This window comes from Chiloscyllium punctatum, chromosome 23, assembly GCF_047496795.1.
Source record: "Chiloscyllium punctatum isolate Juve2018m chromosome 23, sChiPun1.3, whole genome shotgun sequence".
Lineage (NCBI taxonomy): Eukaryota > Metazoa > Chordata > Chondrichthyes > Orectolobiformes > Hemiscylliidae > Chiloscyllium > Chiloscyllium punctatum.
This window is the reverse complement of record NC_092761.1, coordinates 77,214,678-77,232,623: the sequence shown is the minus strand read 5'-3', so window position 1 is coordinate 77,232,623 and position 17,946 is coordinate 77,214,678. Positions and strand designations below refer to the sequence as shown.

General features: G+C 37.8%; 1 protein-coding gene across 3 annotated transcripts in view; it reads left to right on the top strand.

Annotated features, from left to right (window-relative positions):
• LOC140494154 (uncharacterized) overlaps positions 1-17,946 on the top strand; it is a 114,033-nt gene that overhangs the window by 59,600 nt on the left and 36,487 nt on the right. For all 3 annotated transcript variants that reach the window (XM_072593222.1, XM_072593221.1, XM_072593223.1), the window contains 6 exons: positions 1,559-1,680; positions 4,290-4,416; positions 7,916-8,041; positions 10,161-10,262; positions 10,830-10,916; positions 12,025-12,092. In XM_072593222.1, the coding sequence (XP_072449323.1) occupies positions 1,559-1,680; positions 4,290-4,416; positions 7,916-8,041; positions 10,161-10,262; positions 10,830-10,916; positions 12,025-12,092 (632 nt within the window). The remainder of the gene's footprint in view (positions 1-1,558; positions 1,681-4,289; positions 4,417-7,915; positions 8,042-10,160; positions 10,263-10,829; positions 10,917-12,024; positions 12,093-17,946) is intronic.

Here is a 17,946-nt window from a genome sequence, read left to right as displayed (position 1 = left end):
TAGAGCAGTTCCATAGCAGCTGGTGTGAAACTGACTCAATGTAATATTGTTTTCCTGAAATGTTTTTGACCTACTTGTGTACATACACCTCATATGATTTTAACTTTTGCATTTTACAATTTAAATAAATGTGCAGATATGAACTATTTCACAAAGTTAGTTTCTAAATGCTACATTTTATCTCACTCTTATTGTATCTTACTGCTTCCTCTTGCCTATGCTTTGGTCTCATTACTGCTGTAACTTTTAAAATATTATTCTTTCATGGGATGTAAGTGTGACTGAAAAGGCCTGCATTTGTTGCCCATCCCCGATTGATTTGATTAGATTAGATTAGATTACCTACAGTGTGGAAACAGGCCCTTCAGCCCAACAAGTCCACACTGACCCTCTGAAAAAAATCCACCCCCCTGACTAATCCACTTAACACTACGGGCAATTTAGCATGACCAATTCAACCTAACCTGCACATCTTTGGACTGTGGGAGGAAACTGGGCCACCCGGAGAAAACCCACACAGACACAGGGAGAATGTGCAAACTCCACACAGACAGTTGCCCGAGGTGGGAATTGAACCCGGGTCCCTGGCGCTGTGAGGCAGCAGTGCTAACCACTAAGCAACTGTGCCAGCCCTGCTTTGAACTGAACTTCTTGCGAGGCTGTTTCAGAAGGCAGTAAATCAATCATTTGGGGGTCTGAAGTTACTTGTAGGCCAGACTAGGTTAGGCCAGTAGATTTTTTTTTGAAAAGCCGTTCATGGATCAAATGGGTTCATAATGTTAAGTAATAATTTAATGTAAGTATTATGGATTCTGGCTTCAGTTTCAGACTTTCAAAATAAAGTGTGTTTCATTTCCACTTGCTGCAGTGATGGGATTTTAACACTTGTCCCAGAACATTAGCTTGGGCCTCTGGATTACTAGAGCATTATTATTACATCATCATCTTCCATTAAAACATTGTAGAGTATGGAGTAAAAATGTGATTTCTCGTTCCAGTAATTGTGTGTGTTGCCTTACTCAGAATTGCAATTTATCTTCTAGGGTTTAATTTGTTTTTAATGCATAACAAAACTCAACTTGCAATCACCTAACATCATGAGTGACATTTTGATGGCAATGAATATTCCTGATTTTTTTCTTTCCCCACACAAAGAGGTGAATTTCAATATTTTGATTAATATTTAAAGGAGTAATTACACTGTCTCTTTTTGTTCGAACATTTTGTGTTTTTTTTCATAATCATAGTTCAGTTTCTCCATAGATGACTCCTACAATAGTTTTATTTCTCATTTCCATTAGTAATCACTGGAAGAAAAGACTTCTCCTTGCCAGTTGTGAGATGGTGTATAGCCTGAACCATCCTGAACCATTCCGTTGTAAGCTGAATGAAATCCATTATTAAATTTAAAATATTGGTTAAAAATATACTTGACAATTTTTCAAAGGTTGCAATTTAAAAAGTTGTGAATAAACTTATAACTGTTCAGCACTAGAGCATATTATATGAAGTTGAAGGGGTGACTTGTGAATTATCCAAAAAGTTATTGTCTTTGTAGGATGTTTTGGAGGCTGAGCAACACTTTATGAAAATTCTCCAAGAGTTCAAGGAGGAAGATTCAAGTCACTTCAACTGCCTCTCTTATTATGGTCTCAGTCGAGTCTACCTTAAATGGAACAGGTAGTATAACTGTCATTGCTTTCATTGTGAAACTAATCTTTTTTAACTTGTATATCCATTGTGAACATAGTGTCAGTAAACACCACGTTAATTTGTAATACATTGCAAATGTTTAATGACCGAAATACTTAATTAGTACTTTTCAGATTGTTTTGTCAATCACTTTTCATTGTGTTAGTCAGAGCTTATCCTTTCTAAGATCCAAACTGATTAATTTTCAGTGATGAATGCATTTGAAAATTGATTTTAGGCATGATTAAATAATTTCAAGAGAACTAAGTATTGTCACAGGCATCTATTCTCATCTGATACACGTTTAAGAAACCACATGTTTGGTTTCGCATATTTGAAAAATCACATCTACAATGTTGTTGAGCATCAGAAAGTGTTAATGGAATGTGATAAATTAGCCTACGTCATTTCACCATTAGGAACACAAAGGAATAAGGAGGCTAAATGTCAGCAGTACTCATGTTTAACCTAATGTGTTTCTGGTCATGTCAGTAAGGGATGGTGTGTTGATGTGAAATGGGAGGAGACCAAGAATAGATTCAACAATAGATCCCAGATCCTGTCTGGAAGTGCTATTACAATATTTGCTTCTTTTCATCTTTTTTAGTTTTCATCTTTTATCAACTTTGCAAGCTGGAAATAACTTGTGAACTTTAGGAAGCTTGTTTGGTACAAGGAAAAGAGCATCCTAAACAAGCTTTGTTTGTTGGTGAGGCCAGGCCTGGAGGCTAGCTGCAGGCTGAGCCGTGATTAAAACCATTCTAACAGAGACGCTGACTCTGAGGAAGAACGTTATGTTTAAAAAGATAATAGAAATTGGCTTTTAAACAGGTCAATACTTGGGAATTGGTTCTGGCAAGTCTGGAAGAGACGTTATATTCACGCAGATGGCAGTTGTTGAATGGCCACTCAGGAAGAATTGATCAGTCTGTTAGGGTGGAACCAGGGTTACAGTTATTTATTTTGACCTGTGTTTTATGAGAGATGATTCTGGGCTGCTGTCGAGACAGCTTGAAGATTTGCAAGTTCTCTGCCTAATCTCTTACATCAGCTCCTCGAAGTCAAAAGTGTAGAAAGCTGAGTAGAGGTGAACTGAGAATTTGACCCTGATCAATGTTTCAGAAAAAAACAGCCAAGAAGTTTATTTTCTTTATTCTTTTCTTTTCTATTTTCTTTTCTTTATTCCTTAGCTGTGACTGTCTGTTTCTCTGTGTAAATGGGGGCTGAAAGTAAATGTTTCAGGTTTAAAGCACAGATTTTAATCAACTTAACATGTTGCTTAATTTTCTCTCTGCGAAAGTTGTTGTATATTTGATAAATAGTTAAATCTTTTGTTTAAGCTATAAGCCTGGTGTCTGAAAATTAATTGCACCCAAAGTCTGGGATTGATCATTCTAAAGACTGGTTAGGAATAATTGAAATGACTATTTTCAGGGTCTTTGGTTTAGGTTTACTGTGTTGCAAATACAGAGATAGGTTGATTTGTTTCCACTGTTTATTTTCATGTCGTAACAACATTAAGAAAAGCCATTGGATCTAATTCTGACTGTGACTTGACAGTTAGAATGGAATTGGGTGAGAGTGGTGACACTGACTTTTTAGAACCTAATTTTTAATATACATGACAAGCATGTTCATGTGATCTAATGTGATTTATGGCTTAGTGACAAAAATGTTATTTAATAAAGGAATAAAGCTATTTAAGTCTTGGGAAAGATGTCAGTTCGTGCTTTACACGGTCGGAAAACTAATAGAAATAGCACTATGGAAAGGCACATACTATAATGATTTCAAGGGCGCAATTGCGTAGCTGCAGAGAGTTTGTATTAGGCTTCTGAAAGTGCAAAGGTTATGGCTAATTGAAGGGTGATGACTGGAGAGCCCGTGCAATGGTTAAAAGGAGAGCCACTGATGTCGAGGGGAGATAGTTAGAATCAGTCAATAAAGTGTAGAATGAATGAATACAAAAGAGGATCTTGACATCAGTTTTCTAGCAATGGGAACTTGGCAAGAATGGAGGTGTTTGAAACGTGCAGAGGAAGATGCAAACAACCTGTATTGTTAGGTAGGTAAGTAGGAAGATAGTTTTAAGATTAGATTCTGGCACTTCATGAGATGTGGATCTGACGTAAATGTAACAGAAGGTGATAACATCATGCACAGAAGAAAGAATTCTAGCACTGAATCAAATGAATATTGGAATGCACTGTTTGTCTTATTGTTGCTTGAAGCCTGTTCATGTTTCAGCTTCTAATGCATAAAATGCTCCCTTTTATGGTTCATCTTTCGTACTGCTGTGCAAGAAAATGGCAAAGGTGAACTTACTTATTTTCAAATTTTGTGGTGAATTTCTCTTTGGTTGCTGAGGTTTGTCAAACTACTGAATCAGTTCTTTTCTGAAATTGAGAAATAGAAGAACTAAATTACTACCTGATTCAATTGTTTGTATTTGGCAAGTTTCTCTGGTGGGTGTAACTGGAAGTTGTCAGAATTATAATTTGAAGATGGCTGCTTGCTCAAAATCTGTCCTGTCACTAAACTAACAATTATTCAAAATGCAAAGAGCAAATATTGAAACTTTCACGACTTCCTTCTAGGTATAAAGAAGCAAGATCAACTTTAGAGAAGTCTCTTCGACTAGTTGAGAGTAATTTAGTCCCAGGACTTCGAACATGGCCAGGCACTGATACTGTAATTGAAGAAACCAGGGATGGTGTACTGAAAGTAAGGAAACACTGTTATGCATTTTCCTTTCCAGGTAATTTGGTACTGATCATTTGAACAAAACCAATCATGAGATCTTCTGTTATAAACTATCCTGAATTGTATAACCTAGATCACCAATATGTGGGAGTAACATTTTTTAAAAACTCAATTTTACTTTATCGTTTTGAGTATGAAGTCTACTTTTTATATAGGAGGAGTTAAAAACTGAGAATTTGGATGCGAATCGGCCTGTTAAGTAGAAGTGAAGTTTTTCAGTCAAATAACTTTGTACTCTTCAGTTCATAAGCTGGTTAAAAAATAAAAATTGGTAGAAATTGATTTTTCTTTCAATTTGAATTGAAGGTTGTGACAATGTCAAGAGGCACTGAGCTTAAATGCAGCCTTACAAAATAGGGTGCATTGCATTGATGTTGTGCTTGTGAAAGATGATCTGGGAAGATTAACTGATAAATGTGTTTGGCTTGGTGTAGGCTGATGTTTAACTTTACTCAGATTGGACCGGACCTTATTTTTAGTTACCAATTCAAAAAGGAGCTGGGAGTTAAATATTTCCCAAACCAATTTGGAATTCAGAAGCAAGAGAAAGTAACATGTGAGACATTGACAGGTAGATTCACTCAGATTAGGCAGTATTAACAAAAATATACGTTTATAGTTTGACATGGAGAATTTCCAAAAAATCTTCATAAAATAGACATCATCTCAACTCAATTCATCAAGACGGAAATTTTGGAAAGACTAGCAACCAGCTTTGCTGAAGAGGTTGATTTTTAGGCCGTTCTGAAATATCAAAAGGCAGAGGCATACAGAAAAGAATGTCCTGTTCAAGGGCCAATGTGGATTAATGCATGGCTGTCAATGGTGGCAATCGAGATAGGAGGAACACCAAACACCACAAAGGCGTATTAGACAAATGCAGATTTCCGGAGCTGGTGCAATGGTTCCAGAGAATAGTGGACCGTGGTCATTAAATATACTCAAGATCGGTTAAACACTTTTAATCTGCAAAGGAATTAATAGTTTTTTTTGGAGGGGGGGGTAGGTGGGCAGGAAGAAAACTGGATGTGAGACTACAGTTGGATCAACTGTGTTTATAATGGTGATTCAGGCACCAAGAAAGTGAAAAGTGACAAAGCTGTAAATGGAATGGACTGTGCAACAAAGTAGACAGTATCGTGTCTTCACAAAGAATGTAATGGGAAATGTTCTTGTATTTTACAGACAGGTGGAATGCCTTGCCAATTACATTGTTAGTTTGGGTAATCAGAATGCATTGGATTGCAGCAAGGACCCCAGAGAATCTGAAAACAATCATAAAATCCCTACCATCTCCCCTCTCTCAAATTCTGGTTCTAATTTTTTATAACAGTATCTCAAAAGAATTTGGGAAAAATGTTATGGATAGAGATGAAAGTGAGTTCAGATGGAGACACAGAAAACATTAAATCATTTTAAAAATATTTTTACTTGTACATAATATAATAGTGTTAAAATATGTGACTCATGAGTATTCTGTGTAAGCAGCTGGATACTGAAATAACACACTTGAGCTGAACTTGCATTCTTGCAGTTTGAGGAGTTACTTAATTGTATTCCTTGCGGAAGAACTTCCACATTCAAAAATTTATTGAATTGACTTTTGGTATATATCTATTCACTAACATTTCTGCAAGCTGCATTTGAAATTTTGTTCCTTATCAAGCACCTCAAGAACTACAAAAGTCCATTGGAAGATTGGTTTTTATTCATATTACTTATATTAATATAAAGACAATATGACTACCATTTCTCTTTGATGGGGAGAGTGCATTTTGACGTTTGTTTAAGAGACTTGTCAGATCAAGCTCGAAACCGATATGCATTGTATCTATTACTCACGCAGGTTACAGTGACAAATTTCAAATTGGGATAGATCCATTCAGTCTGAACTTGTGTTTGGCCACTATTAGATTTGTGGATCAATATGTGTTGCAACTAGCCACCCAAATGAAGCATTGAGTGCCTTGCATATATTAATGAGGACGCAGTTTTACCTTTAAAGGGCAGGTTTGCAAATTTCCACTATATGGACAGTATCTCATGGGTTGCTTGATTTATTTTTGGAAATATTTTTGCTTCTGACTCCTGAATCGTCAGGAGTAATCTTTTGAACTCGGAATAGAAAATAAAGTAATGTCCAACTCGTGTAATTAACCTTGATAGGGCTGTCACTGTTTAAGCTCAGTCTCCAGCATCTTGATTGGCATTCTTTCCATGCACAGACTCTAATTCTGGTCAACTGTAGATTTTCCTTGCTTGTGTCACAGAAATGGGTGACCTTGTGATTCTCTTTGCTGATGGCAAGTTTGCCATGCAGTATGTCATGGGGCTGTGGCTATCATCTACTCTGCTTCAGTGCCCCAGCTAATAGAGAAATTTAAGCTTTTGAGAAACTGAAAGCTGATGTATGACAGAGAAGAGGGTGGTTGTTAATTGAGCATGGAAAATAACAAAGCTGTGAATTTATCGGAAGAACACTAAATTAATGAAAGTTAGTGCAACGCATACAGAAGTGGAGAAGACAACTGCATGTTGATACAAAAAATGAAATACATTATAATAGTGATTGCCTACATATATCAATTACATTTATATTTATGTGGATCGGTGGCAAACTGCCCATTGCGTTATTCGGGAAGATGATCAGAGAGCATTGGACAGTGATCAAGATCTGCTGTAAGACATAAATAATTTCTGATGCTAATCTTAAATAAGGATATTTCATATCTTCTGGGAAAAAGTACGGAGAGAGATGATAAACAATTCAAATGGAGACACAGTGGAGGATACAGTGATAAAATTGTAATATCACTGGACTACTAAACCAGAGATTCAGACTCATGCTCTGGAAACTCCTGTTCAGTCCTATCATGGATAACGGTTCGAATTTAAATTATGTTGATTAGTAAAGTCATGATTTGAAAGATTTGAGAAGCATTCAGGAAACTAAGTATTGACTGCCGTTTTAGGCCAGTTGACATCTTTATATTGGAGAACAGAAGAGTAAATTTCCTGATCTTGTCTACACGTAACTTCAAACCCATAACAATGTCATTGACTCTTAATTGCCTTCTGACATGAATGAGCACAACACGCCTTTGAAGAAAATTTAGGGATGATCAGCAGATACTGGCCTTGGTGATGTCCACATCCCATTAAAGAATAAATAACATTTTATTATTTGTCACAACTGGAATAAATTAAAATACATTTGCTTATACACAATATAAGGCAGTATTAATACATTTGACTCATGACGATTCCGAATAAGCTGTTGAATTGTTGCATTTGAGCACAAGTTATGGGTATTTGCAATGCTGATGAGATACTCAAGCCACCTCTTTTCAGAAGTTCTTTATTCAAGAATTTATTAAATCTTTTTTTGTATGTCTAAAACTAACAATTATTTTAGTTGGTTTAATTTTTTGTTCAATTATTGCAATTTATTTTAACCTAGGAGTTATTGAAGTCCCTTCTTAAAGAATGCTTGTGTTACCCACGGCCTGAAGCTATCTGCCATTATGAATTCTGTTATACCCATAATAAAAAACCGGAAATTTATGCATCCGATCCTGACTTTAAGGTAAAATTATTTGATTTATGTGCAGTTTGCATGCAATAAACATACTTCTGTTGAACTCTAAAAAAAGTTTAACAGTACAATTAGCATTAAAAACAGAAAATGCTGAAATTAAGTAGCAGGTCTGACAGCTTCTGTGAGGAGAGAAACAGATAATGTTTTAAGTCAGGACCACTCACATTGTTTGAGCTATTTAACACTATTGTGGTTCAATCTAATGGTAGGTGGACTTCAGATGAATTATGATGTTGTACACTATTGAGTAGTATTGGGTTTACTGTTTGGCCGATTGATTAGTGGCAAAGTGGCTCAGTGGTTAGCACTGCTGCCCCACAAAACTAGGGTCCTAGGTTCAATTCCAGCCTCGGGTGACTGTCTGTGTGGGTTTCCTCCCACAGTTCAAAGATGTGCAGGTCAGGTGAATTGGCCATGCTAAATTGCTCATAGTGTTAGATGCATTAGTCAGAGGGAAATGGGTCTGGGTGGGTTACTTTTTGGAGGGTCGGTTTGGGCTGAAGGGCCTGTTTCCACACTGTAGAGAATCTAATCTAGATTATTTGTGGGTGGCACAGTGGTTAGCACTGCTGCCTCTCAGCGCCAGAGACCCGGGTTCAATTCCCGCCTCAGGCGACTGACTGTGTGGAGTTTGCACGTTCTCCCCGTGTCTGTGTGGGTTTCTTCCGGGTGCTCCGGTTTCCTCCCATAGTCCAAAGATGTGCAGGTTAGGTGAATTGGCCATGTTAAATTGCCCGTAGTGTTAGGTAAGGGGTAAATGTAGGGATATGGGTGGGTTGCGCTTCGGCGGGTCGGTGTGGACTTGTTGGGCCGAAGGGCCTGTTTCCACACTGTAATGTAATGTAATCTAATCTAAATTTGTAACATTTAAATAGAACAATACTCACAAGATTACTAAATTGTTAATTTAGATTTGTTCATGTTTTTGTCAATATAATAATTTGAAGATTTGTTATCTGAAGGTGAATGCTCACCATTGTTTTGAATTAAATATTCAGGAAGGTTGTTTTCAATTCCAGCTAAAATCTTGACACAGTTGCACTATTCTTCAGCTATGTGGAATGTGAATAGCGGGCTGCCATTTGTTTCTTGGTGTGAAGAAAATCCTGAGCCAACTTCAGAAACACATCCAATAATTTGTAGCTTTCCCCCCGTCTTGCAGTTCAAAATAGAAAACAACTCATTTGGCAAAAAGTCAACTTGCCTTTTGTTTTTCTGACATAATTTCTTTTCCCCCTGATAAGAAAGCAGCTTCTATCCGTTTACTTCTCTTTAGAAGCTGCTGGCTGTCTTTGGTACTTTTCCCTTATGATCATTCTTTATACGTAAACAACTCAAGTATAGAGGGCATCACAGTTAAGTACTAAAACCTCACCTGATGGTTGCACAAACATGCTTGACAGGAACGATCAATGGTAATTGATCAGAAACAGCAGGAATGGCTTGTTCACTTGTGGGACATTTGGGCTACATCTATGTGCTTCCACCTGACAGAGCATGCATTTGGGATAGTGTGGTTCATTAACATATTGCACAGTGTGTTGACTTTTCTTTACCTTTTTTTTCCATGGACTGTGTTACTTGTTATTGATTACCCTTCTGGGGCCATTTAAAGATGTTTATGTTGAAGAACAGAATAAATTTCCATTTTTAGTACTGAGCATTCTTATCATGCATTATAAGTTAGACGTTAGCTAGAACCTTTAATGAACATTTACTTCAGCCTCTCAGAATTTTCCATATTTATTTGAATTATCCATTGCTCATGCTTGCAATTGCAGATGACTTTGATAAAACCAAGAGGGGATGGGGTCCGCACAGTTGGGCTTGCAGAACAAGATGTCTTTTCAAATTATTGAACCAGGAATAGTTCTTCATGAAATGTCGTTCATTCTATAAACTATTATATTGCTATAGTTTGTATATTCTTATTTTTAACATTCCACATTATTGTTGTGTTTGGATTTCTGTAATTAGCAAGTAATCTAGTTCTTTACTCTGGATTAAATTTTTCATGCTGGTAGATTTAAGTTTAGTTATTTTGGCCTATACATGGTGCTTTTCTATAGCTTGTGGAACTTATAGATTCACTTTTCTATATTTGCAGGGGTTTGTTCGAGTGCACTGCAGTGACAATTGCCATATTGAGTACCATTTATACTGCTGGAAACGCTGCAAAATTAAAGAACTCCAAGACAAAGTAGAAAAAGTTTGTATTGTAATATATGTTGCACTATTTTTGTGAGCATGAGTGTTCAATACTTTGAAGATGAGGGTTTGAGTTACAGGGAGAGGCTGAATAGGCTGCAGCTTTTTTTTTCCTGGAACATCAGAGGCTAAGGGTTGACTTAGAGAGGTTTATAAAATCATGAGGGGATGTTTAGGGTGAATAGCTAAAACTAAAGGGCATAGGTTTAAGGTGAAAGGGAAAAGATTTGCAAAGAACCTGCAGGGTAACTTTTTTATGCAGAGAGTGGTAAATGTATGGACTGAGCTGCCGGAGGAAGTGGTGGAGGCGCATACAATCACAATATTTAAAAGATATCTGCACAGGTATATGAATTGGAAGGATTTAGACTGATATGGGCCAGGTGCTGGCAAATGAAAGTATGTCAGATTGGGATATCTGGTCAGCATGGATGATTTGGACCGAAGGGTCTGTTTCCAACCTGTGAGACTCTCTGATTGTATGCCCTTACTTCCTGATGTGATTTAATAATTAAATGAAATGCAGGTTCCACAGTTTACCACTTGTAATTTTTCTTTCAATTTTTAGGACATTTTGGGTTTAGGCTGTCTTACCCCAGACTGTATAGGGTGCATATGGAAAGTGGACATTATTCAGGACTCGCGGCAAAAAACAGTAAGTTATATCTTAAGTTGACTTTTCCTTAAATCCTACAAACTGCCATTTAACATTGACTTCTGTGAAGCATTTGCAACTATGATAAATGATTTGAACTCGTTCAGTTAAAAGTAGAAGACTTCAATCAAAACGGCTGAAAAGATCATAGTCTTGGTTTGACACTGTTGATCATTCTTCTGTGGAGAATGTAATATACAGGCCCTACAGGTTATCATTCATTTGTTTGGGATTCACTCATTGTGGTAACATGGTTTAATGTCTGAAAAAAAGTATTCTCACTCTCTCATCTTGTAAAGAGTTTTTTTGTTGCTTCACAGCCTCCTGACTGTGTGAAAAATGTATCAGCTGTCTCAACTGTGACAGGAACCGGATATTAGCACGCTTTGAGAAGATTGTAGCTCAGGTTGAGGTTCTGAATATATGTTTGCTTGCTGAGCTGGTAGGTTCGTTTTCAGACATTTCGTCACCATACTAGGTAACATCATCAGTGAGCCTCCGGTAAAGCACTGGTGTTAGTGACCCGCTTTCTATTTATGTGTTTAGGTTTCCTTGAGTTGGTGATGTCATTTTCTGTAGTGATGTCATGCCCGATCCCTTTTCTCAGAGGATGGTAGATGGGAACCAGATCGATGTGTTTGTTGACAGAGTTCATGTGGAGAGACACGCATGAGACTTCCTAGAAGCATGGCATACCAATGCAAACTTTATCGCCAAACACATTGATCTGGACCCATTTACCGCCCTCTGAGAAGCAAAAGGACTGAAAATGACATCACTGTGGGAAATGACCTCGCTGCGGGAAATGACTTCACCAATCCAAGGAAACCTAAACACATAAATAGAAAGCAGGTCACTAACACCAGTGCTTCACTGGAGGCTCACTGATGATGTTACCTAATATAGTGATGAAACGTCTGAAAACTAACCTTCCAGCTCAGTGAGCAAACTTCCATCTAGAGTAACCAGATATGTTTGGATAAAATATTTGGAATTGTAAATATTATGAAAACAATGACCTACTCCTGTTCCTATTTTCTGATTTTATGTAAGAATAAATTAGTAACCATTTACATAATTTCACACGTTCTTTCTACATCTGTTGCAGATTGAATGTTCAAAGCCAAAGAGAAATAAAACAAGCCATAATCTAGAAACTAAGGCATCATCTAGCAGGCAAGTTCAGTTAACATATTTCACTTTACTTACTTTCATTAGTTTTATGCTTGAAAGTTTTCTTGTGCCCATCTGCTCATGTTCTTTATGCAGTAAAAAGTATAAATGTAAGAAAAGGAGTTGGCTTATCAACCTGTTGTTTGTTGCCATTACCATATTAATAAGTTGACTCCAGACTTTTGTCCCAAAAATTCTTAATTTTTTATGTACCTTCTGATAGTTTTGGAAGTGTGGTTGGCAAGAATAGTTTAGTAAGTTGTCTTTACAATTGCTTTTTTCTCGTTCACTGTCAGAAACATCCTGGAGTGGCAGTTTTGGGCTGAGAAATGTTAGCTTACTCTCTCTCCATGGATCCTGTCTGACTTGCTGTGATCTCCAGCATTTCTTGTTTCCAGCAACCACTGAGGTGTGTCATTATTAGCAGTTCCCATGGATTTGAATCCCTCAAGTATAGAACAAACTCGATTATATGAATGAGACAGGTGGGGAATATTTTATGAGGATAACTAATCTGATCATACAGAAAGCTGTACTGAATGTAATTATGTGAAAAATGCATGGTAACAGAGTTTTCATTTCATTCAATCAATTAAATGGGTACAAACATTGGATATTGCTTAAAAGTTCATGATATTTTACAAAGAAAATCACTTATTGTGTAAATAAAATTCATTGAGGTGGAGGTCGGTTATTATTTTTCGAAGAAAATATCCAGTCGCTGTTGCTTGAGATGCTTATGTTTCTTTGCTCCACTGCTCCAATCACAGCTTCATGGACTCTTCAGATGAGGCATCTATTAAATGTATATTGTCGGCATCAATTTTCATGGAATCATAGAACCCCTAAGTATGGGATCAGGCCCTTCAGCTCAACAAGTCCACACTGACCCTCCAAAGAATAACTCACCCAGACCCATTCCCCTACAATCCTATATTTACCCTTGACTAATGCACCTAACCTGAGCACTATGGGAAATTTAGCATGCCCAATTCACCTAACCTGAACATCTTTTGCTTGTGGGAGGAAACCAGAATACTCGCAAGAAACCCACAAAGTCACGTGGAGAATGTGCACACTCTACATGGTCAGTTGCCTGAGGTTGGAATCAAACCCGGGTCCTTTGCACTGTGAGGCAGCAGTGCTAATCTCTGAACTACCGTGCCGCCCATAATTTTGTCAGTCTTGGACGAATATATCTTTAGATGCAACATTATGCCTCACAGCAGGTATAAGAGTCAAAGTAATTCTATCTAACGTGAAGTAATTTTTAATTTTAAATATTTACTATCTTAACATGAGTTACAATTTAGTAAGTGTGGGTATTTTTGGCAATTTTGCTTGGTCATAATTTCCTGCAATTAAAACACTGGAAATACTAAAACCAGACATTTCATCACCGAATACAAACTCCTTAGTCATCCTGATTTTGTTTCATTCATCAGCTTTCAAATTGAAACAGAGTAATCAAAATTCTCATCACGGTTTTGACAACGCTCTCATCATTTCAGTCCAGGTGAAATCCTATCCATTCATTTGCAATCTTATTTGCTTACTGAAATGCTCTTCTGACCATCCTTCAAACCACACCCCTGTCCCATGCCATAAACATTAGAACATTTAAAATCCTATATGCTGTTACAGTCAACTCATCAACCTCCTTGCTGATGCACTCACATTTCCTCATTGCGGTCGTCACATCAGTGTCAGTAACACCCCTTTGATGTAACGTTTTTAAGGGCCCTTGAGATCTTGTTCGGATAATCTGAAATTTGGATATTTGACATTCTGATAACTGAGGTTGTTCAGTATTGTGTTTTAGTCAACCTTCTATCATTTGCTTAAACCTTTGATCTCACAAGCTTGGCTTTCACATTAATTACAATGATATGTAATCACTGGACACTTGGAACTGTCGCAGCTGCAGCATGAGCTTCCAGATAATTACCTGAGGAGCAGGGCCTGGATTAAAGGAGAGTGATTGGTCAAATCGAATGTTGGAGGCTGAGACACAACCTGATGGAGATTGACAAAATTATGACAGGCGTGGATGAAATGGATAGTCAAAGTCTTTTTTTTTCCCCTAAGTTAGAAATATCAGTTACTCAGGGGCATAGCTTTAAGGTAAGAAGGGAAAGGTTTAAACGAGATGTGAGGCAATACTTTTTTTATGTAGAGGGTCGTAAATGCCTAGAAGGTGCTGTCAGAGGAAATAGTAGAAGTGGATGCAATAGCAATATTTAAGGGGCATCTTGACAGATACATGAACAGGCATGGAATAGCGGAATACGGACCACATAGAGGCAAAAGGTTTTTACTTGAGAAAAGGCATCATGTGCCAGTGCAGGTGGACTGAGAAGACTGTTGCGCTGTACTAGTCTTTGGATGATTCCACACTGAAGAAAGTATTCCCTAATTTCATTCTGATCTAAAAGGGTAATTGAAAAATTCTGTGGAGTCTGCATTTGTGTCACTTCTCTGTTATCTTCACTTCGCAAAATATATTTTCTTGGCACAGTCAAAATGAATCATAAAATTATCTCTTCCCTGTTGTATTCTGCAGAGATGTGTATGCATTTCTAACTGAGAAATCAAATCAGAAACCATATTAGGTTGTGTATTCAAGATTGCTGTTCTGCAAAGCAGCATTTTTTTTTTCAAATTATGTTGAAAACACCTTTTTCAGAGTCTTATTGTATGGGAAACTCATTACAAATATGTCAGTTGTTGTCATTTGCCTAAGGACAGGGCCCCGATCATCTCTCAGTCCTTTATAAAACAAAGACGTATGAATATTGGAGATCTGAAACATGCAAAAACTGAAATTGTTTGGATTTGAAACATTAACTTTGTTTTCTCTCTACAGATGTTGCTAGACCTGCTGAGTTTCTCCACTCCTTGTGATCTAGTATTTTCCTTCTCATTTGCTTGTTCATTTTCACTTTCAAATTGTCTAATATTTTTATTTTCTTTTTCTCTCTCTCTTAGTCTGAATTCTCTCAGTAACTACCTTAATCAGGTTATTATACCTTGGAATATGATCAATCTAAGTTCATTGCCTTGTGTTGGTAATACTAAGAAAACAATCTTTCCACTTCTATCATTCTGAGAACTTTTTCATTGCTGTTACAATGTCTCCAGTTGACCCGCTCCATCCAGAACCACATTATACAATTCATAGTCTAGCCATGATAAAAGAATTACAAAAGAAAGTACAGAAAGACATTAAAGTAGGAAGTCAGTTGCTGTAGACATCTAAGCTGTCATGACTAGTACAATGGATGATCTTCAAATACTAATGGATAGGATGAATGAAGTGCTGAAAGTTCACAATGAAAATTAATGCAAGGAAGAGAAAGGTTGCTCAGATTTGAAGAAATAATGGAGGAATAGCAGAGGACAAGAAAAATGCTTAACAATTGGAATAATCGAAGTACCCAGAAGCATTTTGCTAGAAGATGGTTCTTTCTGCTCTAAAAAGATCAAAGCTTGAGTAGGAATGACCAATAATTTATTCTCCAAACATGACGAATTGTTCCACATTGGGCTGAGTGAAAGTAGAGAGGTTTTGAGAAAATAATTATCAAGCTTGTAATTTGGCATGCTATGTTGGAAGAGGCTGAAACATGAACCTTGATAAAAGTGAACATCTGAAGATGTGAAATATGTCAACATTTGAGCAAAGTACTGTCATGCCTAGTGTTATTGACTGCACAAAATCCTCCTTCATATTATCCAGCTGCTTTTGTCAAAATTGGAAAAAATGTGAGATAGACTAGTCAAGCAAAATAAACAAGGCATGATTCACAGACTATGACTCCAACATTATGGTTATCACCCCTGCATATGTTCTAACATATTGGCTGGATAGATCACCTGTACAAAGGAACCTCACGGAAGGACACGGACAGAGAGTATTTCATTTGGCTAATTGAATTGTGGATAATCGAATGCCAGATAACATAGTTAAGCCAAGCATCGTGAATTTGCGATCTTGCTGGATAATCAGAAATTTAGATAATCGAATGCAGGATAATTGAGGTTCCTCTGTGTTTCCCAAAGTTGTGGCAGCACAGTTTCATACAGTCAGGAGAGAGTTTCCTTAGGAATCCCCATCCTTGACTCCAAACCTCATGAAGTCTTGTAGCATCAGGTCAAACATAGTTAAGGAGCTCTCCAATTGATTGCCACCTACCATTCCTCCTCTCAGCCAACAAATCTGTACTCTTTTACTTGGAGCACCCTTTGGAAGAAGAAGCATTGAGTGTGGCCAAGATACAGAATGGCATCTAGATGGGGACCTGTATACCTGTCACCTGACTTTGTAGCACCAATACTGACTAGGGGTTGAGTCATAATGAACATAGATACTGAGCCTGATCTGTGCAGTTAGTGAGGAAACCAGCAAGAAGGAGAAACTTCCTTGACCACCAACTCACCAGCCTTCCTTTTGCAGATGCATCTGTCCATGACACTGTTGGTTAGAATGACCACTGTATGGGCATGGCAGAGATGAAGTTCTGTCCTCACATTGAAGATGCTCTCCATTGTTTAACTGGTACTGCGATTGTGTGAAACAGAATAGATTTCGAACAGATCTAGCAATTCCAAACTGGGCTTCCATGAAATGCTGTGGGCCATCAGCAGGATTATATTTAACTACCTTTTATAATATATGGTCCAATATATATCCCCCACTGCAGCATTACTGTCAAACCAGGGGCGCAATCCTGTTTCAATGAAGTGTGAGGAGGATGTGCCACGAGTAGCACGAGGTATGCCATATGTTGAGATGACAGCATGAATGACAAACAATGGAAATGGCATTCAGTCATCAGAACTAGACAATTCCTCAACCAAAGAATTAGACCTGAGCTCAGCAGTCATATCCTCAACCATGGAGAAACTCCAGTGCATCAGTGCAAAAGGGAAGACTGAAGTATGTGTGACCATCGCAGCAAGAAATGCCCTGAATGGTCCACCACTGCTGCTTACAAGGATTGCAGACTGCAGCTTTCAGCCTATTTGGTTTATTGCACACATTGCTGAGGAATGGCTGAAGGCATGAGATCCTGCAAAGGCTACAGTTACTCACTCTGTTTTAGCATTAGTGCTGAGGACTTGTGCTCCAGAACTAGCCACGCTGTATACCTATCTGGCAATGTGGAAAATTGCCCAGTTATATCCTGTCCACAAAAAAGGAGGACAATCCAAATCGATTAATTTAGTTTACTGTCGATCAGCACAGTGATGGACGGTGTTGTTGAAAATGCTAGCTGCCACTTGTTTATTGACAGGCAGTTTGGGTTCTGCCAGAGTCATTCAGCTCCTGATCTCATTACAGCTTTGGAATAAATGTGGAAGAATGAACTGAACAAGAGAAGTTTGTGTGAAGGTGATTGCTCTTGACTAAGAAGATGTTTGAATTAAAATGTAGCATCAAGGAGCCCCAGTAAAACTTGAGTAATTGGGCATTTGGTGGGGTTAATACTTCCTCATTTGGAGTCATATATGGTGAAATGGAAGATGGTTGTGTGTGTTGGAAGTCAGTTGTCTCAGTCCCAAGACATCACTGCACGCGTTCCTCAGGGTGGTGGTCTAGGCCCAAGGACTCCATTCATGATCTTCCCCTCATCATAAGGAGGAATATTTGCTGATGTTTAGCATCATTTATGATTCTGTCACTACTGAAGCAATCAGCATCCATTTGTAACAAGTCTGTGACAACTTTCGGGCTTGGACTGATACGTGACAAGCATCGTTCATGCTGTACAGGTCCCAGACAATGATTTTATCAAACAAAAGCAAATCTGACCATTTTTCCCATGACATGGAATGGCACTACTGTGGTTAAATT